Here is a 23,731-nt window from a genome sequence, read left to right as displayed (position 1 = left end):
GTGTCTCTCTTGTGCTGAGAACCCCCGACCTGGGTACTCAAGTGGGCTCTTAGCAGAGCAGACTGAAGGGGCAGAATCCCCTCCCTTGACCTGCTCACTCACACTGCTTGTGATGCAGCCCAGGATGTGGTTGATCTTCTGGGCTGCAAGCATGCATTTCTTGTTAATAATTTCAAGTCTGATAAATTCTTTATTAATCACATATATTTACTCTTTAAATATATTTGTTCAGGGCAGCTAGTCATTGCAAATGAGCTTTATTCTGTAATCTTGTATGTCAATCTTCCTTTTGTGTGGAAAATAAGGTATTGTGTAGGGAGTTCACTTCCAGCCTCGCCTCTTTGTGACATGTTACATCTTTCCACCTGTCTCTTCAGATGTATGAAATTTGCAAACTTCTTAAAAAAATTTTGCAAACAAATTTTTTAAAAATAAATATTGGACCTCAGATGATGTTATGCTTAAAGAAAAACAAAAGGAAAGATTGTACAGAAACAGTGTCCAGCACAGAAATGCCATCCGATTATCAGCCAAAATATCTTTCCTTACTGTTGGAAAATTAATGATACTGTTACAATATATGCCATAGCCTCTGAAACTTACTCTAATATTGACTTGATTTCCTTTTCCTTGTGGAGTTGCTTTCTTAAGAGTAGTTTGGAAAATCAGGGTTGTTTTGTGAAAGGAATTTACTTGTAGCATGTTTTGGTGTACTTTTTCATAAATTCTCAAATGTTCTCATCCTGGTGCATTTAAATAATGTCATTTATGTACAGTGTTCTATTTAAAGTCTTATTTGTTGATTTGGATGGGTTCCTTGTGTATGATATTGATAGGTGTAATAACAGACAGAGATTGGATCCCAGTTTTGATACAGGAAGGAATGGAAAGTGTGTGCATAAATCTCGGGGGAAGGTGAAACTGGGACATTGGTAGAGTGGCTTTTCTTTCCTATTAAGGAACTGCACAGTAAAAATAGAAGAAACTACTACATCCATTCTGTGTTTCAGTCAAATAGTTGGCTGGTATGAAGTTAGAACTAAATTTAAGTTTAGCCTTACTTTTCTGCATTGTAAAGAAAAAACAGTGACTGGTCCATACAACCCTGAATAGCATGAAAAATTCAGACCATGGTCCTTTTCTGATAGGGTATTTAAGTGTTAAATTGGCATTGGCATGTCTTCAGTAACAGTAGGTATTAATACAAGTGATATTTTCAGTCTTTATTCCATTAGTAATGTATTTCTTGGACGCTATCAAGATTTTTTCCAATATGTTTAATTGAGAATGCAATTTGAAGACTGGGATTTTGAAACTTAATATTTGTGTTAGGGCTTTTGTTCCAGTTCCATATCAAATATAACTTTATTTGGATAATCTAGACTTACTTCCTCTTTCTTGGATAATAGCTCTTTATGTAGAGAATATGGGGATATTCATTGATATTCATTCTAGTGCCAAACAATGGTGATTTCATCACCTTATCTTGTACAGAGTTACACTAATTTTGTAAGGTATACCATGTGAGAATTTGGAAAGGTAATGGAACACATGAAGTAAATTCTAGATACCTAAGGCATTGTTATTCTGTAGTCTCTTAGGAATATCAGTTGATACTGCCTTCTGAATATAAACAAAGCCTTCCCTTTGAGGAATATTTTGTTCCACTCATGAGTTCTCAGTGTATTAACCTTTAACCAAATAAAAGTATATTTGCAGTGCTTCTTCCAGATTGAGATAGTGTTTAAGGAGAAAATTCTTGTGGGCTTGTAGTTTTTTTGTAAAATTTCATTTACAGAAGATAGAATGCAGGGTTGTAGTTACATTGCAGCTGCTCGTAAATTGTAGATGCAAAGGAATTATTTGGGTCTTTTGGAAAGGCTTTCCTTTTGCTGTGGTTACAGTGCTGAGTCATTTGTTCATTTTATAGTAAAATCTCTAGTACTCACTAAAATCCATTTAAAACAAAGATCTAGCAAAATAGGTTTTTTAGAAATAGTCAGTTATATCAGAAATATTTTTCTCTGTCAGTATAATAGCTCAAGTTTGAGAGTAGTGTTTTAAATACCTTCTAAGACTATTGTGCTATATAAACTTGAATAACATATGTAAAATTACAGACTATTGAGATAAATTCAAGCTTGCAAATCGGATGTGGTTTGAACCATGATTATTTGTATACACAGTATCCTTTCCTGTGTGCAATGTTAAACTATATCAATATTTTGAAAAAAAATGCCAGATGAATGAACTGACGTTGTGAATACCACATTTGTGACACTGGGTCAGTAAGTTAGGTAACAGTACTGAAGATTATAAAGAAGTATTAGGTATCATTTTTTAGGCACACAGTTTGTGGTAATTGGGAGTTGGGCTGTGACTGAGCCACATCCCCAGTGGGGCTACAGCTGTGAAAAGCAGGTGAGCAGCATTGACAGCAATGAGCCATGGAAACATTGAAAGCAAAGAGACATGGAGGGCCCAGGTGCACTGACCAGTCATGGAAGGGAACAGAGGGCACACAGGTGCAATGCATGAACATGAGGGGTATAAAAGGTTGGGCTAAAGAACAAGAAGGGCAGATGCTTGTGCCTTCTGACGTGGTGTGGCATTACTCTCTATGGGTTGGAGCCTTCTGAAATTCTGTGATGATACTCTGTGCATTGTGGCCCTCTCAACTGCGACATATGCTGTGGTGTATACTGTGATATCAGTTGGTGTAGGTTTCATGGCATGGAGCCTGAAGAATTCAGTGAGTTGCCAACAATTCTTTTTCAAGCCTTGCAAATTTATATACTTCCTTACACAGATTAGCATATTCTGTTTCAGTAGTTTCTGTGCCATAAGCGTCATGCCTGTATCAGGCCATGTAACTTTGAGGTGGTCTCTTCTGAATGTAGACTTATGCACTGTAAACAACTATCAAACCTATGTGTGTAGAGTCAGCAGAGGGAAATAGGTAGTACTTCTGTGTTCATAAACTGAATGTGTAAAACCACTCTATTGAATACAGAAGTGCCTTTTTTCTCCTCTGTTAAATTGCCCAGAATTCCACTTGGCTGGTCCAAAGTTAAACTGTGTAATAAGTGAAGACATTCCAGCTCTGGGTGTCTGTGAAGCCTGTTGATTCTTTGTCTAAAAGATGGGAGAAAATGTGTCTCTCACCTTGTGTTGGGTTGCATATATATGCAATAACAGCTTGCATAATCTTAGCCTGCAACTTTAATTTTTTTTTTTATTGTACAAAGAGTTTTATAAGTTTCTACCATAAATTGGAGCAGGCCAGGAATAATGGTATTTCTTTCAAAACATACACTTACTGTGTCTTTTAATGTGCAACCATGAAGAATATGTGAGTTATGTGGTGCTTTGTGGTAATCCATCTTTGAAAGTGGAAGTTTTGCTCCAGTTTTCAAAGGTACCAGTCCTAAGGTTTTAAGATATAATGTGAAGACTGACCTTTTTGATGAATTGAGGTCTTTAACTACTACTCAGTGGTCAGGCTTTGTCTTCCTTGGGAATGTCCCGAGGTTTTGTTTGTTTTGTTTTTGCATATCCTGAGTTAGCTCTAGGTCAGTTTAAAATTTAAAAATGAAAGTGAAAAGTTTGATTGGAAAACAAAAAATAGTTGTTGATCATGGCTGAACTTTGATTTCGTTTTGCTTTCTTAATATTAGTGTATCAGATTTTCAACCTGGTCTTTCCAGCTTTCTCAATTGTGCTGGTATGTTTCTGGACTAGGGCCTTCTGTGTGGTAACACAGATAATAGCAGGGATAGGTAATCCTGGAACACTTTTCTATTAGTTGTCTATTTACTCATTTCCTGAAACACATGAGAGAAATAAAATGTCCTGAGTGCAGGACTTTAGGTCTTAAATGTAAGTCCTTCTTGTCTTCAAGCAGAAGCTCTTCAACTTAATTCCAGTCTTATACTTTACGATCATTGTAGTACATACTAAGTAATAAATACACAATCTGTTTGAAAAGTGTTTAAAAATACAGTTTTTGTGCACTGTGGGGAGTATCTCCTCTTGATTTGTGTCTGATTTAGCACTGCTTTCAGTGAAGATGGAAGTGAAATATAATTGAAAGGAATGTATTATAAGAGGAACTAGTCCCTCAAAGGCTTCTGTCCAGCACTGGTGAAGGAGGAAATCGGTCAAGTACAAACAATGTGGCTTTTATTACCTTGGGTCAGCAATAATAAACCTTTGTACTTCACAAGACTTTATTGTTTGCCTTTTAAAAGGACACTATCAAGGGTATTAAGCTCATGCTTTCTTTGCATTAACATGGGACTGACTTGCAGTGAGTAACTGTTTAGGAAAAGCTGAGTTTCAGGACAAACCGAAAGATGATGATTGTGTAAAAATCGTAGAAGTAGGTAGATACAAATATTTCTGGGTTGAAAAGAAAGGTTGCTAATCAGATACCAAATACCCCTATTTAGACTTACCAGGTTCAGAGGGGGTTGCTGCTCAAGTTTCTATCTGTGCTCTTGCATGGATGTGATTTTTATTAGACTCTATGTAGCATGAACTTCTTTGGAACCAAATGCTTCTAAATCCTTTATGGATTATTATATTAATTAATATTGGTTAGCATTACATTTGCTTCTTAGTCATAAAAATTTTATTTTTATTTATTTTTCTGGGATGTAAATGTGAGTTTTGAGCCGTGTTTTGTAGTTGTTTGGCTGACCACTTTAAGGTTTTCTTTTTTCTTTGGGGGTAATTGTAAGCTTACAGTGATGATGTGTATAATTCTTTGGTGGTGATATATGCAACCTCATAAGTTGAGCTGTGGCAACTGAAAGAGCAAAAAATGTTGGAACAATATTTCAAGTACCTGAACAGTCGTGTATCTCCTACAGAGGTTCTGTTTTAAACTTAGAAGACCTTATTGGCTGCTTCTTTTAGTTAAAGTTACCTGAAAAGGATTTTAGTCTGCTAAAACTTGTTATTGCTGTGACATGGCAATTTGTTCAGGTTTGGATGCTTTATTTTGTTTTGCAGATTTTAATTTTTTTTGTTCAAAACAAACTAAATTTCTTCATGCTGAATTTGAGTAAACCAGCTAAAACAGTTCAGTAAATACTTCCTGTCACCAGGGAAATTGAAGATGAAGATAGAACTGCTGATAAATTATGAGAGAGAGCTTTACTCTCCTTGTGGGTAAAAATTTGATTATGAGGATGAAACTTAGAAACTGAGCTTTTTTTTTTTTTTTTTTTCCAATATCAGCTGTCCCTGTTCAGGTTTTTTTTCCTACTTACCTTTTTTTGGAAGGGGAAAAAGTACTGAGAAACACTTCTCATTAACTGAACAGAATACATGGAAAATGGTGTGTTAATGATTTGCTTGAATTGATTCTGTATGTACTACCAAAGGTAAACTGCAAGTTATTCATCCTTGTAGAAAATGAGAAGCCTTTTGGCTTAAACTGGTTCTGGGACATCCACTTCAAAATACTGAGTGTACTTCTAATCCCAGCTCAAGAAGCAAGAGTTGTGTATTCACAACTCGCATCTATTCACAGACACAAAATCAAAGAGTATCTGAAGAAAGATCAGGATTCATTACTTTGAATTGTATTGGAAAATGTTCCTGTCATAACATTTTTTATTACTTCTTTTAAACAATCAAGAGAAATCTTGTAGACTAAAATTCGGGGTTTTATAATACCTGGCTTAGTTCTTCGCTTCTCTTGTTGATTTTCCTTCTTTACTGGAGTCTGGGTTATTTTGTATCTAATTTTGTTTGTGGTAACTTGAAGTGTAACACACTAGAATTAAATAGAGTAACTTTTGTGCTAATGTCTGTTTGTGTTAGTTTACATTTTAAGGAAAATGTTTCATAGTGGGTTTAAACACTTAAAGATCGTTAACACCAGTAGAAAATATTCACTTTGAACACATTTGTTTAGAAAGAGTCCTGAATTACTCAAAACTTGATGGGAATTTTAAGCATCAGTTAATGTACAAGAGGCTAGGTGTGGGATTTGCCTTCCTGGCTTTTGTTTTTGAGAAATTATTTGGAAAGGAACGAATAGGTTAAAAATTATTCCCTTTAATATTTACATTCCAAGAAGTAATTCATGTGCTTATTTTAACCTGTCCCTGCCTGAAAGAATCAATTCTGTGAATAGGATTTCAATGCTACAACTTTTTAAATTCCAGAAAACATCAGTCTTTCTTGTATAATTTCTAATTTACTGATTCTTCTCCAGCTATTAAAATGTGACACTTTTTGATAATGCTTTAATTACCTGAAATTGTCATCAGATGGAAAAGAGAATTTAATTATACTCTGTATCAGTGTTTAGCTTGGCAAGTGTTACTAGCTAGACAGGTGCATGATTCTTAGTTTAAATTTACTTGTCTTTTAAAACATGGTAGGCCAGGTTTTAAAAAAAATATATTAATACAGATTGATAAGCTTCACTTCTAGCAAGTGTTTTGTATCATTTAAAATAAGCTGTTTGAATAGGCCTCCTTAATTTAGTTGAGAAAGTAGTATAAAACTTAGTTTCTAGGTGAAAAAGGAGTTCGTCATTAAAGTTTTCTATTTCAGCAGTTTTTATAAAAAACCCCAGTTTTGAAGTTGTGATCTATCTGTACTTCAAGTGTAATATTTAAATAGGTTAAAGTAGGAGAAATAATGATTTTGCAATGTCCTAGTTTCACTATGGAAGAAAAGCTTTATCATCCACTCACTCCTATGTTCATCTTCTTTTTATCAATGTTCTTTTTTTGGTCATTGTCACGTATTTCAGGTTGTGGAAGACTTTATAGAAAGAGCTGCAAAAATACCATTGAAGAACCAAGTAGGGAAATACTGATTTTATGAGAATTGTTCTGAAGATTGTGGGTATTAAAAGTTTTGAGAAGGGAGATGCATTTAGAATCAGTGTTCTAAAAGCTGCTTAGAAATTGAGAGGATTTATGGCTATCATAACCAGCAATCTGGTTACTTTCTGCTTTCATTTATTTAGTGGTTCCTAGTATTCCAAAATAAATTAGAAAAGAAAGACTGAAGAGACAGAAAAAACTTTCAAGAATTCTGCATGTTTTGCTTAAGGACACCCTAATATTTACAATATTTTTGTAGAGAGACAATAATTTGTGAGAAAAAAAAATCGAAACCCTGAAATTACAGAGGAGCTTGCATCATTGATATTTAGTTGATTAGCACTTGTTGGAAATCAGAAATGTCTCTGAACTATGTGGAAAAACAGGAAACTTGACTGATGGGTGTTAATTAGCCTGGTGATTCCCATGTCCTTAGTTCTTAAGGATTGTAGTTCAGTAAGATTTAAATGAGTGGGTAAACAACAAGAGTTGTTGACACAACTTTTTGGTATTCTCTGGCATACTTGTGTGAATCTTGCATGAAATTGAAAAGGGGCTAAACTGAATTCCATGCAGTTAAATGTAGTTTTAGTGGTGTGTTTCTACAGGCTCCTTTTATACCAAGTAAGAAAGAACCAAAAGTTTGCAGTGTTTTGGGATCTTTGGAAATTTTTTGCAGCATCCCCTTTGAGTCAGAAGGTAAGCTGTACTTTGAACATGCATTGCTATTTTCTTTTTAAGTTCAACTGAGCTGGGATAAAGAATTAATGATACTGAGCTTTCAATTGATTTGACAATGGGTGTGGCCATCAACCAAAACAAAAGAGAAAACCAGTAGTATGCCAGTGCCAGTAAAATTTGTGGAACAGGTAATCCAATGATCTTGCCTGGAATGTGATGGGCATAGTTCTTGCTGTGTACTCTCTCCCGTTATTGCTAAAGAGAAAGTCATTTTCTTTCTTCAAGGGATGCTTGGTGGAAAGGGAATCACAGCACAACAAATGAATGAGAAGCATAGAAGCAAGCTCATCTGGCAGGGCTGCCCATGGTGAACCCTACACGTGCATCTGTTTTCTGTGCTGTTAAGGTCTTAATCAGACTGTTTCTGATTTCAGTGTGTATTGTTGAAGGATACAAAAAAAGCTTTACAAAAATTGTGATCAGACATTTCTTTTGTTGATTCAGCAGTATGAGATGCGTAGTTCTAGACAAAAAAAAGGCATCCTATAAAACCTCCTCTAACTTGTTAAGTCTGAACCTGCTAAAGTAATAAAGATCTATAAAAGCAGTGATCTAAGATTTACAGTGAACAATCCACAGCTGGCTTGCAGGACAGTAAAGACACTGTATTTGGCATTTTCAGTGACATTGGTTAATGGGTTGACACATTAATAAAAATCTAAACTTCACTACTGTGATGTCCAAAATCATCATCATCCTCATTTTGCGTTGTCCTATTCATTTGCCAGCCACATCTTTTGTTGTAGAAGCCCAACAACAAGTTGCTTGTGCTTTGTGGTTTCCCTAAATCATTCTCCCAAGTGATTAATCTTCTGATTACCAGTCTGTTTGGGCAGGCTGGTTTTCCTTTGCTGTGCCACTTTTCCACTTTTTTGTCAAGAACTGACAACCCTCATTTCCTAGTCTAGTCTGTTGAAGTTCAATCCCAAAATAAGACAGCAATTAAATGGCAGACAAAATTTGACGTTTAGTAGTTAGTTTGCAATCTGATACTATCACTTAGTTAATCTCTGATATTTAACAGAATAAAGTCTGTTGTGCTTGTGGCTATTAGTAAAGACTAATGTGTCATAGTAGGAAATGTTTCTTCTAGCTGTAAATAAAAGTGAATGCATCTGATGATTTTTGTAGGCATCTGTTGAAGTCAGGGCCAACGCTTCTGGGACTCAGAAAGCAGCCCCCAGGGTCACAGAGCTCACATGACCTAGTTTATTCTTCATTAAAACAGATGGTATCTATCTGAGCAAGGCAAACTTGGTTTTAAGAAAGAGCTGGGGATTAAAACGGCTGGGGCTGATTAATGGGAGCAAATAAAGAGACAATCTAAGCATCAAATTAATCATCTGCATCAATAGCAAAATAGTCACTACATGACTACTCACTAAATTGTTTTAGCTGATCAAAAGTTGCAGGATTGTTTTACCTAGCATCAAAAGTATCTGAAATTGCATCAGAAATGTTCCCACATTCTTTATTCTTTTCTGCCAGGCTTCAAAGAAAACAAAATGGAAACTGGCTATGGTGTTTTTGAACGGTATTAGTGAATCCAGCTTGTTTTGTAAGACTGAAAATACCCTACTTGTGTGTGATACATAGCCCAAGTTGGTCCTCTGCAGATTTTGGCCTCATCTCTTTGTGTTTAACATGAGAAGGTAACCTAATGGAGAAGATTGCAGGCATTCCTTCAAGCTCTGCAACCACATAAAATTTGCAGTGGGATCCAAGAATTTTGTTTCTGTTGTAAACAGATTATACTGGATTAGTGGTTAGCATTTTGCGTATTTTATTCTGTTTGCCCATTTAGTCCTGAAAATCCTGAATTGTGTTGCTAACAGCACAGGCACTCTTCTTGCTGTTGCTACTGGTGGCCAGAGACCTTCACTTACCATATGCCTTAGCAGGGGGAAGGGGCCTGTGCAATTAAACTACAACTCTGCCTTCAGACTTGGTAAGAACAGCTGTTTTCTTGAGGTATGATCTTATCATGTAGGTGCTTTGTTTTGCTCTGAAACTCTGGTAACATGTACTAAATTAAACAGACAGATAGGGATATATGTGTAGGGACTGTATGAAGCCATTGCTCTTCCTTCAGCAGGATAGTACTTGGTAGATCCCAGGGCAAATCCAGAATGGTACAATGTCCCTCCAGTTCTCTTGGTTTGAACTAAATACGAAATAAACATGAGTAGACTAAAGTGCAAATCTGTCAACAGTGTTTCCCTTAATTCTTACAGATAAGTGTAGAATATTTCCATCTTAAGGTAATCATAAGGAACATTTACTCATCTGTCACAAAAGGTCAACTTCATTTGGTTCACACAGATGAACTCTGAGGTGATCAGGGGAAAATGCTGAACAGTTCTTTCATAGGGATTAACAGAAATTGTCCCATGAGTTAGGTGTCTCCTCACCTGGAGTGGGCTTTGATGGAAGAGTAATAACACTGCCTTTTTGCTGCCAAAAATTTTCCCTCAAATTTATGGAGCTGGGCCTTTGTCTTGCTCAGTGCCACTTACTGCTTCAGGTTTTTAGTTTTCTTTTTATGAATCTGAGGGGCAGAATTTCCATCTACTCACAACACAACAATCTATTCTTATAAAACGGATATACTTGACTATGCTAAACAACCACAATAACATCTTGTTGCAGCCTCCTACCTTCCCTATCAATTGCAAGGAAGAACACTTAAAGAATGTTAGCAGAAATGGCTAAAAGTATGAGCTGGTTTGAAGTGAGATTTTTAATTGCAGTAATTTATGCAAATTTTATGTAATTTATGAAAATTTTACCTGGTTATTTGAAGACTGGCTAAGCATGAAACAAAACAAGAAAAAGGCATAGCAATTAGTCCCGTGGAAGAGTGGTGGGTGTGTGGGTACTGCCAGCTAATGCAGGCTTAATGAATTTTCTGAGACGACTTGATGGAGAGAAAATGCATATTTTGAGAAGACATGTCTTAAAACAAGTGTTAGATGGCTTCTCAGTCTGTATGGTCTTGATTTTCATAGTTGCTGGCAAGTGTGCTCAAGATGTTTGAAAATAGACTGCCTGGCATCAGTTCAGCAATAAAACTGGTTAGGGAGGTTCTATGTTCTCGCCTGTCTGTGTGGTCGTCTGGTTTTCCCTGAGGCTTTGTAGATTAGGGCCTTGCCACTATTCTGGAATAGCCTGCCAGGCTTTGCTGTTCTGGCAGAGGTGTTTTTACGCAGAAAGTGTTTCCAAAGTTAGAACGATTGCTAAATAAGTCTCTGACAGGTTCTTCTTTGAAATTAGGTGGAACTTGTGATTTCTATTATTATTGTCGTTATTTCTGACCAGTGGTTTGTAAAGAGAAATTAATAGCATAAGGAAAAGTAAAGCATTCTAAAATAAAAATTTCTTAAACAAGTAGAACAAGTCCTGAAGCATGTAATCACTAGAGATCTAGGAACAATTAGATATGTGTTCACTTTTGACTTTCCTGTTGGATATGTCTGTAGAAGCACTTTGTTTGTACAAGTATCAAAATGCATGTAAAACCACATTTGCTTATGGGGGGTTAGTATTGTTAATTTCCCTGAGTCCACATTGGGAAGTTTCAAAAATCAAAGATGGTTTCTAGTTTTAGTGTGCCATATGACTAGCATTATTTTTCACAATGTTTTTACTCAAAATTTAAATTTCAGCTCCTAATTCAGAAATAACCGAGTTAATTTTCTTTTTTTGTCTGTACATGCAGTGTAAATATAAGTAATCAGTATTTAAAGTAGTTTGAACAGATGTCTCTGCTTGGAAACTTTTGGGCCGTTTTTGGTGTTTGTTTGTTGGGTTTATGTTATTTGTTTGGGTTTTTTTTACTGCAGAAGCCTGTCCCTGAGCAAATAAAGTTGTTTGCAGATATAGTCATGTAATGTGAGTACATTGTTAAAGGATTTCATTGCATGATAAATTTTCCAGGGTAACCTGATGGTTTACTTTGCTATAAAAGCAGGCTTTCTCTGAGATCTGTATATAGTTTTCACGGTTAAAGAACCGTAACTCAGGACAGGTGGGAATGTAAAACTTCTTTGATAGAATCTTTTGTGCTTCAACAACGGTAATGCTTGATGTGTTTGTGTAGTGAGAACTTTTATCTTGAAAACTGGCTTTGAAATCTGTATTGGTAGTGAAGCTGCAAATTCCATAAAACTGGATTGCTGGAGTTAGTAGTTTTTAGTGTTTTTTAGTAAATGCTGTCTTAAACAACATTTTAAGTGATTGGAAAGAAAAACTGTTAAATAACATAAAATATTTTAGCTGAGAATCCACATACAGCAAACAAATACTTCAAGCATAAATTGAAGCTAGCAGAGGCAAAAATTCCCTTGTTTTTTCTCATCTCCCCAGTAATGCAATTTTAGAAGTTCATTTGTTGGTTTCTTGCTCCTACCTATCTCTGAAAAATGTATTTCCTTTCACATATGCACTCCTTTCCCTGTACCTGTTGCACATCTTAGGAAATTGTCTTTACTATAAATTGGTCATAACTGATCAACACAATCTGAAATCAAGTAACAAACCAGTTAATAATACTGCAACAGGTCTGTGTGCTGCCTTTCCTAGGGTATGTGCAAGTAAGAGGATGATAGTGAACTGAAGTATTAAGCTTTTGACTTTTCTGGAGAGAGGGACCTTTCACAAGTTAGGTGCTTGGTTTTAATGCCAGGTGTCCTTTATAGTGGTACATATTGCTGTCTGAGAATGGGATTAAAAAGATCAGGTGCACTGTTGTAATGGAACCTATGTGTCATTGTTTAATGAGCAGAAAAACAATAAGCAATCAATCACCTAATGAGCTGAAATTTGTGTTGGTCTTCAAATGTGTAAAACTCTGCTGCACAACAAATAGCAGTCTAGCTAAATGTGCCAGTTTTAACTTTGATTTCAAACTAAAAGATACTCAGTTCAGTTATATATGATTGTCTTGAGTGCAATGCACTTAAAAGGAACTTTAATGACTGTTGAATAGAGAAATGCCTAATACTTTATTTAAAAGTCACTACATTTTTATTTTCCTTCTTTATTTTTTAGAGTGAGTTCAAAAAGGAGTACATTACTGTAAAAAAAAAAAAAAAAGGAGTGCCAGACAGCTGCTGTTTCCAAGTGATATAACAGTGAGCACGATAAGCAGATTTAAAAAAATGTATTAATTTTTAGAAGGATCAGCAAATATTATGTATTTTTTCCCATCACTTCCTTATCCTACTGAATTGCTTTACCTCTTTGTGCACATTTAAGTTTATAATCTCCTCACCTGAATAATTGGAGTTCCTGTAGATTTTAATTTAGCAAATTATCTTTGTTCTTTTTCCCTTTTTATGCTAAGTTGATGTTTCTTCTCCAACTTTTCAGGCACAGGTACTTTTGGACGTGTTCATCTAGTGAAGGAAAAAATGGCCAAGCGTTACTTTGCACTGAAAGTAATGAGCATTCCTGATGTCATTCGACTGAAGCAAGAGCAACATGTGCACAATGAAAAGTCTGTCTTGAAAGAAGTTAACCACCCTTTTTTGATCAGATTGTAAGTTGTTTTATTTTTTAAATTCATTTCAGTCATACAGGAAGCGCAGTTAGAGTACTCCAGAATCTCATTGCAAGTTCTTAGTTACTTTACCAACACTGAATATTTAATTTCTCATATGTAATCTAGATTAAAATAGACTTTGGAATGAAGTACATATTTTAGAAGAGTCAAGAATTTAAAATAAAGAGGCATTATTTAAACATAGAGACAATTTATTATAAGGTGTTTTCTCCCTTATCTTCACACTGCAGAAGAGACATTTTCTGAAGTGAGAGGAAAATACAAATGAAGAATTGTTAGCTTTGGCTCATCAAAATGACTTCTAGGATGATTCTTGATGTTAGAATTGTGATGAAAGTATTTCTACATGTATGTGCTGTAGATATTGGTAAATAGCTAAAGATATTCCCAGACTTAAATAGCTAGTTTTTAAAAACTTAAATGAACTTTTGCAAACTTTATTTTTAAAGAGTTTAAATAACTGCAGCACTTCTTGGACTTGGTATTCCTGTATTTGAGGTTGTTAAGTGATGGAACCTATTGAGAAGCATTGTTTAAACACAGTTCTTAAAAAATACTTCTTTTTTAGTGGAATTGAGGTAACTCTGATGATCCCAATGGTCCCATTGTTAAAGAGAGAAGGTATCATACTTTTCTGTTCACAGCACCACAGTGCTTCTTGTGTATCTGAGTCTATATCTATTAATGGCATAACTAAACCTCTGGTAATTGCAGGTTAATTTCCATTTATGTTTTCTCATGCATGGATACATGGCCAGCTATTAACTAAGATTTGTTTCCATTTACCTGCCTTAATCAGTTTTACATAGAATTAGACAAAATTAGCATTAGTTAATCTAGCTGCAGGGAGTGCAGCTTCCTGCCAGGGTTAGGCAAGTATCAGAGGGAAAAGAAGAAGGGAACACTGTGGTAGTCACTCAGAAGATGGAATGAGCCCTGCAGGAGGAGGCTTTTTCCCTGGTGTGGTGTTGGCTTTTCCCAGCATCATGATGCTGTTAGTTTCCAGCTAGCGTTCAGAAATCCTGTGTGTGGCATAGTATCAGTAAGACAAGTTCTAGAATATGTAGAGATTGAGATTCATGGAAGAAATCAAGATGGAGAAGCTAAGTACATCTGGTTAGACTGGTTGAAGTATGGATGGAATGGGGGGAACAGGATTTTGTACATGTATCTGTGTACATCTTGAAATTCTTGAAAAGAAAACCCTACTGAAAACAACAAGCAAACTCCCAGACAAACCCCATCTCAGTAGGTCTGTGTCTCAGAAACAGTGGGAGTAGAGAAATTTGGGTGACATGTCAGAGACAAGGAGGATTCATGTTCATACAGAAGTGATCAAAAATCCAAACCAGGGGAGTTTTCCTGGATTTCATTCACACCTTATTCACAAAATATCAGATTTTTCAGGTTGCCAAAGGACACAATTCAAATAGTTCTCTTTCTGTGCAAAGCAAACATTTTTCATGTCTTCTAGAGCTCTGCTTTTTCTGTTGAAATGTCCAATGGTATGTTGCATCAGCAGCTTTGTTCATGTAATTGTCCATGAGATGCCTTTTTCCCTTGTCAGAGGAGACTCCAAGCAACATAGCTGAAGTGAGGTGGTTAAAATTTAAGTCACAAAGATATTTATGTGCTTTAGGTTAAACAAACCTTTGTGGATGATTATCACTAGATTGTATGACAAATAATACTTTCTGCAGTTTTTTGTGTAACTAAAAGATTTTTTTCAGCCACCTCCTGCCCAGTATGTGTTTGGTTTATTTATCTGTTAATTATTTTACTGTAAGTGTTTAACAGAAACAGGGGAAAATTATATAGTTCAGCTTTAATGCCTTGCAAGTGTGTTATATACATGGTCTGGTTTTTATGTTTTCAGTTAGCTTCACCATCTTTAACACAGATAGCATTTTCCTTTGGTTTCAGTGCAGCATAGTATTTCAGGATTTTATGATGGAAAATTATAAATTAATGTTGCAGATAATTGTTTTCTGGTGTTTGGAGATTTCATATGTTTTCCTATATGTAAAGAATGGTTTTTTTTTTCCTTTTCTGTTACTTTTGAGAAATACCTAATCTCAATATAGGGATGTACAGTTTTGCTGTAGACACTGGAATTATTCATCTACTCATTATTTTTTTACACTATTTTTTTCTAAACTCTTCTTAAGTGCTTCTGCAACCAACTGATCACTGGAGATTCCTAGGCAATATTTACTGACAATTGAGTAACATGTCACATTCACTGTGGTGCAGCTCTTCATAGTGAGATGTAATGTTGATGTGTTTTTGAAGAGAGGAAGAATTACTAAAAATCAACTGTGTCTTGTAGCTGTATAAGCTGAAACAGGTTGTTTGTCTGTAGGATTTCACAGTGGCATCTCAAGTCTATGTAGCAAGCTGAATTGTAGAGTTAATGACACCACATGTTATTCTAATCACAGCTTCTGTGATTTTTTTTTTTCTTTTTGTATTACATTACCATTTAAAGCAGTCTGAATTGCAAGTACAGAAATTCTTAATTTTGCTCTTTTTCATGTATACCAAATAATGTATCCATTTTTCTGTGGATAGACAAACCTTTAAGAGTCAGTTTTTTAAGAAATTAATTCTGGTAAAAATGCTGTGCTTAATGATGCAGAAGTTCCATTTTTCCCCCTCTGTATTGTAAGATTTTGCTCTTCCTCTACTATATATATATATATGTGTTTTGCTTTGTTTCACCCATTTCTGCTCTTTCATTGCTTATTGTAGGTATAGCTTTGCCTAATTACATAAAATACATTTTCAGAGTGGTTTTGTGTAGTCTGTAAAGATGCTGTGAACATCATCAATAGCTAATTAATGATGTTGATGACTGTGATCAGGAAGAAGTTCCATAAAAGAAGACAAGCCTGGGCTCTGCTTTCTCCATCACTGAGGCAGTCAAAGATCTGTAGCTCATGTCTGTTAGTCTGTCTTGTTTCCTTGGTTGCCGCAGTGCTACTGTCAAAAGTAAAATCTTCTGGACTAAAAGTCACTCATGTGTTGTGGAGCTCAGTTTATGCTCACCTTTCCTGAGGCTCTATGCCCTGATTAACCATGAGGTATTTGTGATAGTGCAGAAGCACTAGCTAGAAGCTGAAGTAGCTTCTGTTCTTGTATCACTGTATCAATAAGGTAGGTAAGGATACAGTTTTCTCTATCTTTTATTATGGAATTAGGGATAGTTCTTTGGTTTAAATGGCAGTGTTCTTCAAGATGTTACCACCTATTTGTTTTTCTTCTTTTGAGCTACATTTAGGGGTAAGGTGACTTGTTTAATGTAGATACAATGAAATAAAAGATAATTGAGGTGAATGTAGAAGAGAAGATTCCTATATTCTGTAATGAAGCATTTTAAAGCCACATATAACTATTTTCTTTCCTCTATACCTGTTCTTTATGTTTCTCTGACTACCACAGAAATTGCTCTTAAATTAAAGGTAGTAGTCTGAGGAATACAAGGTACCTATCCTTGGATTAATTCTGAGGTACAGAAATGAACCTTGTTCTGCTATCAATTTTGTTTTTGTGAAAGATCAAGCCATAGAAGATCAAGGCTTGTCATCTAATGCTTTAGCTTGGATTGTGTATCTCTAGGGAGGAAGGCATAGGACAGGAGGACAACTCTTTGATGTCTGGTCTTGAACATATTGTCATGAAAGTCTTTACAAAAGCAGGTTCTGCTTACCCCCATCACTTTGGTAATGCTTGATAATATAAAATGCAAGGCGTGTAAAAAGTGTCTGGTCTTTTTATTGGATCAGTTATTTGGTGGTTAGAAGAGACCTGTTTTGCATGATGAAACAGAATCTATCAGTTAATGTTTTTTCTTGTCCTGTGCTGTATTTACCCTCAGCTATCTGGTTTTGTAGTGTAGTTTAAAGTGGTTACTCAAATGTATTAAATAATCCTGCTGGATTCTTGGAGGTTTTAATGTTTGCAGACAAGGAATCAGAAATTAGTTATGTACATGGTTGAGGTAGCAGAGGCCATTTTACAGACATTTACTTGTAAAGCAAATCAAAGACATAATTTCTTTATTCAGTAAAACAATACTTTTGTTACAGATTTTGGACCAACCACGATGAACGTTTTTTATATATGCTAATGGAATATGTGCCAGGAGGAGAACTTTTTAGTTACCTGCGCAACATGGGACGTTTCAACAATAGCACAGGACTGTTTTACTCGACGGAAATTATTTGTGCAATAGAATACCTGCACTCCAAAGAAATAGTTTACAGAGACTTAAAACCTGAAAATATATTACTAGACAAAGAAGGACATATCAAGCTTACTGACTTCGGATTTGCAAAAAAACTGGTGGACAGGTAAGTTGGGTTTTGTTCTGGTAATTACATTTTGCATGCTAAATATTTAGAAAAAAATGTTTGATTTCAGGTGCTCAGCATTTGATTTAACACTCCATGTGGTTCACACATATCAAATCCCTTAATATGAAGGAAATGATAATCTTTAAATAGCTGAACGGAAATCAGTATTATCCCTTAGGTATAACCAGGAGCCATATCACATGTAAGCAAGGACAGAAAAATATTTTTCTGTTGCTCGTTTTGTATATTTAAGTTTTCAGCAGTCATGTTGGAAAAAGGGAGTTAAGGAAAATAATATGAACCAATACTAAGATACATAAATTAATCCTCCATACATACTGAATATGTTTTATAACTCAGGTTTCCTTCTAGTTTCCTTTTAGAGATTTTTGAAGAGTGATTTTAAAACTGGATACAGAGTTTTCACTAGCCTGTGGCGAAAATGAAACTGTGAAAACCTAGACAGAAACCATAAGGCCAGCTTCAGCAGAACTGATTTATTTAAATCTAGCTTCTATATTACTGTTGGCTTTAGTTACATATGTGAGTTTTGATAATGCAGAGGCTCCCCTCCCTGCAGTGATTTCTCTGTTCTCTCTGTTTGGACTACTCTTTCAAGACCATAATACATGTTTTTAAGAGTAAACAAGAGACTTGGGATTCAAGAAAAGGGAGGTAAAAACCAGTCTGTTCTATCAGAAGTGGTATGTTCTATCAGTGGTATGACAAGGCTTGATGTTATGCCTTTGAGTCATCTCTTGAGGGAGACTGTATTTGATTGTTCTGATTGAGGCAGCACAGTGCTGAGTTAGGTGCTACGTAGGTGCTCATCCTCTTCAGTCATCAACCTGTTTGATGCTGTTTAAGCAACAAACGGGCCTGTTTGTGAGGAGAGTTCTACAAAGTCAATTTGAAAGGTGACTGTGTGGGTGAGGGTCCATAGTGATGCTGAGTCCCCAGGCAGGTGCAAAGGAGAGCAGCTTTATTGCAAAAACCAGGCCTTTTTGAGCAGTTAGCCCATTATCAGCTACATACTTTTAAATCAGTACAAACATAATTCAGCCACCATACACCATGATGTGAGCACACCTTGGTTACATAACTTGTTTTTCTACCCCTGATTGAGCTCAGTCTCTTTCCCACAGTTCTTTTCTAGTTAACCAAAGTAACAGGCTGAGCCATGATTTTACAAGGCGTTCCTTTTGTAAGGTTTTACTTAACGGTAACAAGAATCTGCTTAATGTATCCCTTATGAAGTAAAAGTCAGATGAGACCAATGATGTCTCAAAATAGAATCAAAAGTTCTATTAACCTTTAAGGTCTGAAAATCTGTTTTAAATCCATAGAATTTTATTATGAGTATGTTAATTCAGTTTCACTGGGCAAGTAAAAAGGCCTACAAATTCTGGCCTTTCATTTAATACTTTGTTTTTAAAGTGAAACAACTTTTTGCAGGAAGAGCTAACATATTCCATGTAAGAAAGTAGTACAATCTCTTTATAAGACATTTTCATACAAGTACTCATGACTTGCTCTTTATATGTATATACTGCCACTTAGTGGTAATTCTTGTTTTGTGCTTCTGTGGGTTTAAGGCACAAGGAGAAGTAACTCTTCATTAAATAAGGTGATGGTTCATATCAGAGTATATTTTTCAACCTGGTAGATGAATCTCTAAGAGTAAATTTGTTCAAATATATTTTAGGATATCAAACTTAGTTATCACTACTGTTTTAATTGGGTTTGTGTTTTCCATATTGCTTGGGGGCAGTGGAGTTGATCAGTTTTTGTTGAATCATAGAAGATTATAGTAGTTTTATATTCATAGCTGATTTTCCTTCAAATGTACAACAGGTAACATGAGTGCAGAACATAAAATTGAAATGAGCAAAAACATTATCAATTAGAGCACAGGTGGCACCTGTTTGCACCTTTGCACAGTTTGCACCTATGCAAATCTGGTTTAGTTTTTTGTGTTACTGGGGTTTTTTTTTTGAAACTACATAGTATTCTCCCCACTAGCTGAAGTCATTTTCACAATGTTGGTTTTGTCACAGTAAAAATACACAGTTATCAACCCTTTATTCACTAATGCCCGCCACTAGGTGCTTTTGTTTATGGCATAGCCTATTTGATCAAAATTATAGGAGATACTGTCATTTTTATGCATGGCAAATGTCTGTGCACATGAATCTTATGTATATTGGTGTCAGTGAGTGTATAGATGTGAGCATATACACAGCATACAAGAATGGCAAAAAGAAGACATGAAGTATTTATGTTCTTCAAACATTGTGAGGTAACCTGCTCTCAGGATCAGCAGAGACATCCCTAGAAAGAAGACACTTTACATAAATGAAAACATGGTCTGCAGAAGACTTGGGATATGATCCCACATTCCAGATAGATAATAGTTCACTGAATGATTCTGTAGCTGTTTAATTGGGGTTTTTCTGTAGACATTTTCCTTTCTTCCCACTGCCATGTGTAAAGGGATGAAATTTTCACCATGTCCCTCTACAGTTAAGCTGCTCTTCAGAAAGAGTGTCTGGCTCATAGCTTATGTTCCCACTGTGGAAAGCAGTCTGCACCTGTACCTTCTTGTTACTACAATTTCTGAAGGGCTAGACTCTTAATGGTTTTGGTTTTTTTTTTTTAGACAGAGGAGGTTTTCTTTGCTCCTTCTGTTCCTTGTTGGTATGTCCTTCTGTTTATCCTTGTTCCTCCCTTTTCACTCATAGTGTATGTTTAAAAACTCTGAATTTTTCTCCAAAACAGTGTATCTTTGCCTCAGCTGCTGTTTATTTCTTCTCTTTTCCACCTTGATGTTGCTTAACTGAAGACTTAATAACCTTTTCAGTTTCTTGTAAGTACATTCATATAAAATAGATGTGCCACTACTTCTAGAAAAGGGAGATGTCAAGAAGAAAGTTGGGGAGGGGGGTTTTTATAAATTACTGTTACCTGAAGATTGTAAAAAGGATTTCTTTTGAACTTTACAACTGTTACATTAGTAGAGCTTTCTCTTTCTGAAATGCATATACCACTTTTTGGGTATATAGTATTTTTATTGAATTTTTTTTTTCTGTTCTGATTTCCTTTTTTTGTGTGATTTTTGGTTGGGTTTTTTTTGGTCTGGGTATTTGGGGTTTTTTGGGAATTTTTGGGTGGTTGGCATTTAATTCCCATATTCTTTCAGAGAAGCACAAAACTAATCTGCATGGAATTTTACGTTTTTTTTTTATGGGCATATTTCACTCAGAAAGTTATAAATGTTTTAGGTAAAATTAAGACTCAAGTGATCTTTTTTTCTTTTTTTATTTTTTCCCTGGAACTGTTAATTTTAGTTTATTCAGTTTACATTCCTAAAAAAGAAATTTACCTGTGAGTCTTTCTCGAAACTTGAGAAGTGATTAATCTTAAACATATTGGGGATAGTTTTGCATTGTTGCATAGGCTGGATGTGCCTCATGACTGTTCCACACAGTGGACTAAAGAGAGAAAGACTATGTAAGGCATAGTAAGTCTAGTTTGCAAAGTGTACCTTTTGTCGCTGTAGAAGCAAGCAAGAATGTCTTGCAGAACAAATTTTTGTTGGCTGCATGCAAAACCATATTTGTTAAATTTACTTATGGAGAAACTGACAGAATACCAAAACAAATCTGGCTTATATGCAAAAAGCTTGTCAGGTAAGGAGATGGATGCTGAATGGTGTAGAATGCTGAAACACATTAACCATCAAGACTGAACTTCTTCACACAGTACTCTTCAGTAGTTTCACAAAATTATTTTGTCGCTTAACATTTTAACCAGAGTAGATTCTATATTTCATGTTTTAAAATTGCATATTCAAGCTTATCAATTAGAACTTTCTTGTATTTCAGCTTTTTTATCTTGAAAATTCAGAAGAGTAACTATTTCGTAGCAGTTAGAAGGGAACAGTCTATTCTTACCTTTTTTCATTGTAATTTATCTTCAAATAAGTTATCTGGAATTTCAGATAAATATGGAGTAGCCATAAAATAGTAAGGATAAAAAAAATAATTTAAAATATTATCTTTTTGTAGCATCTATTTGATGTGTTTTCCAAAATACTAAGTAGTCTGTTTCATGGCCAACTAAAGAGGAAACACAAGTTGTGGTCTTACAGCACAAATGCATATCTTAAAAAAGGACATGAGTTCCAAGTTTTTGTCTAGTTAGTAAACATATATTTCTTGATTGAAATTAAGGAAGTAGTTAATGTGGTGGTAATAAATTTTATTTCCTAATGCAGCTAGGAAACTTCAAATTGCATTGGCAAGTTACATTCACAATTTTCCTCTTGCTTGAATAAAAACATGGTAAAACTGTCAGCTGCTTCATTTGCATAGCTGCCTAAATCAGTGTGATTAAGTCACATGACAGATACAGATTTTTAAATTTGGGAGAGGGAGAAGTACTTTGTTTTAAAAGATGACAGAGCTTTGCTTTAGTCTTAATTCCATAGTCCTGATCTAGGTAGCTGCTAGATGGCAGTAGTGTAAAGCAGCGCTGTATGTAAAAATTCAGTATGCTTGATTTGGAAAATAAGAGTTTATATTTTTTAGATAAATTCATGATAAAAATAAAAATGTATTCTTTACACTTACAAATGTAGTTTCAAGAACCTTGAAGTGCATTGGATGCAAAGTGTGCCTAAGACTTCTGGCAGTTTAGCTGGAGTAATTTGGCTTTTGCCATAGTAAACTGAAGCTTAAAGAAATTCAAGTCGTAATTCTTCAGCTAAAGCCTTAACTGACTGTACAGTTTCCCTTTCTTTATCTTATTTTTATGAATCAAATGTTCAAGGTTTAAAAAAACCAACCAACTGGAAAAAAAACCAAAAACAAAAGTTCCCTTTAAAATATTGCAAGGAGTCATAGAATATGCTGAGTTGGAAGGGACCCATCAGAATCCTCAAATCCAACTCCTGGCCTGGCCCAGGACATCCCCAGGAGTCACACCATGTTGCCTGAGAGCATTTTCCAATCACTTTTTGAACTTTCTTAGGCTTGGTGCTGTGATCACTTCCCTGGAGAGCCTGCTCCAGTGCTTAACCACCCTCTGGGTGAAGAACCTTTTTCTGATATCCAACCTAAACCTCCCCTCACTCAGCTTCATTATGTTTCTTTGAGTCCTCTCACTGGTCAAAGAGTGAAGAGATCAGTGCCTGCTCCTCTGCTTTCCCTTGTGAGGATGTTGATGACCACAGTGAGGTCTCCCCTCAGTCTCCTCCAGTCTGAACAGACCAAGTACCCTCAGCCCTTCCTCGTAAGGCTTCTCCAGACCCTTCACTATCTTCATTGCCCTCCTTGGGACACTCTCTGGTAGCTTAAAATCTTTTTTACATTGTGGTGCCCAAAACTGCACGCAGGGCTCAAGGTGAGGCCGCATCAGCACAGAGTAGGGTGGAACAATCATCTTCCTTGCATTCTCAGAAAAAAAGAAATTGAATTTGTATTACTTCTAAAGGTGATTGCTATTCATCTTAATGCATTTGTTCAGGAGAGTGTTACCAGTTTGATTGGAGAAAATTCTTCCTCTCACAAACACTCAGGTTTTTTTGGTGCAAGTTAGAAATCGTGTGGTGACCATTTGTGATTATAGTCTTTGTCATATTTTACTAGAGTTCCTTTTAAAATCTGGTATAGTTTCCTTTCTTATTCTGTGCTGGGATTTCAATTTCTCTTGAATAGGTGAGCACATTTTCACAGTTTCATCTTCTGACTTGCCAGGGAAGGGTAATTTATTCAAAATGAGAGGACCTTTTTCTCTCAAGTGTATATTTAAACCTAAGTCAAGGGAGTGAAGCCAAGCAAATTCTACATGGGTATTTTTACAACGAAAAGTTCACATTTCTGGAAGAAATTACTGATGTATATTCTTATTTTCAAATATAATTTGGTCTTTGTAAACATAACTGCTTAGCTTCAGTTTGTTTCTTGTCTTTATAGAACTTGAGCAGCTTCAGTTAGTTAGCAATATAAGAGTTTTATTTTGACCTTACCATAGAAAGCTATGATTAAAAATGACTTAAAAATAGATCACAAAAAGTATTGCCTACTTATCTCACACTTGCTTGACTACACCTTGTAAATATTTTAAATAACTAAAAATACAAATGTTTCCCTTTTATGAATATTGTGGAAGTGATGAAAGGTTAGATTTCAATACTATTTGAAAATCTTGGATTGTAAAAC

General features: G+C 35.5%; 1 protein-coding gene across 1 annotated transcript in view; it reads left to right on the top strand.

Moving 5' to 3' along the window:
* The window catches only part of PRKX (protein kinase cAMP-dependent X-linked catalytic subunit), a 52,539-nt gene that overhangs the window by 12,861 nt on the left and 15,947 nt on the right, over positions 1-23,731 (top strand). Inside the window, exons 2-3 of the mRNA XM_066571618.1 lie at positions 12,963-13,131; positions 17,244-17,507. Coding sequence (XP_066427715.1) covers positions 12,963-13,131; positions 17,244-17,507 — 433 coding nt within the window. The remainder of the gene's footprint in view (positions 1-12,962; positions 13,132-17,243; positions 17,508-23,731) is intronic.

Source organism: Molothrus aeneus, chromosome 2, assembly GCF_037042795.1.
Source record: "Molothrus aeneus isolate 106 chromosome 2, BPBGC_Maene_1.0, whole genome shotgun sequence".
Classification (NCBI taxonomy): domain Eukaryota; kingdom Metazoa; phylum Chordata; class Aves; order Passeriformes; family Icteridae; genus Molothrus; species Molothrus aeneus.
This window is presented reverse-complemented; position numbering and strand designations above follow the sequence as displayed.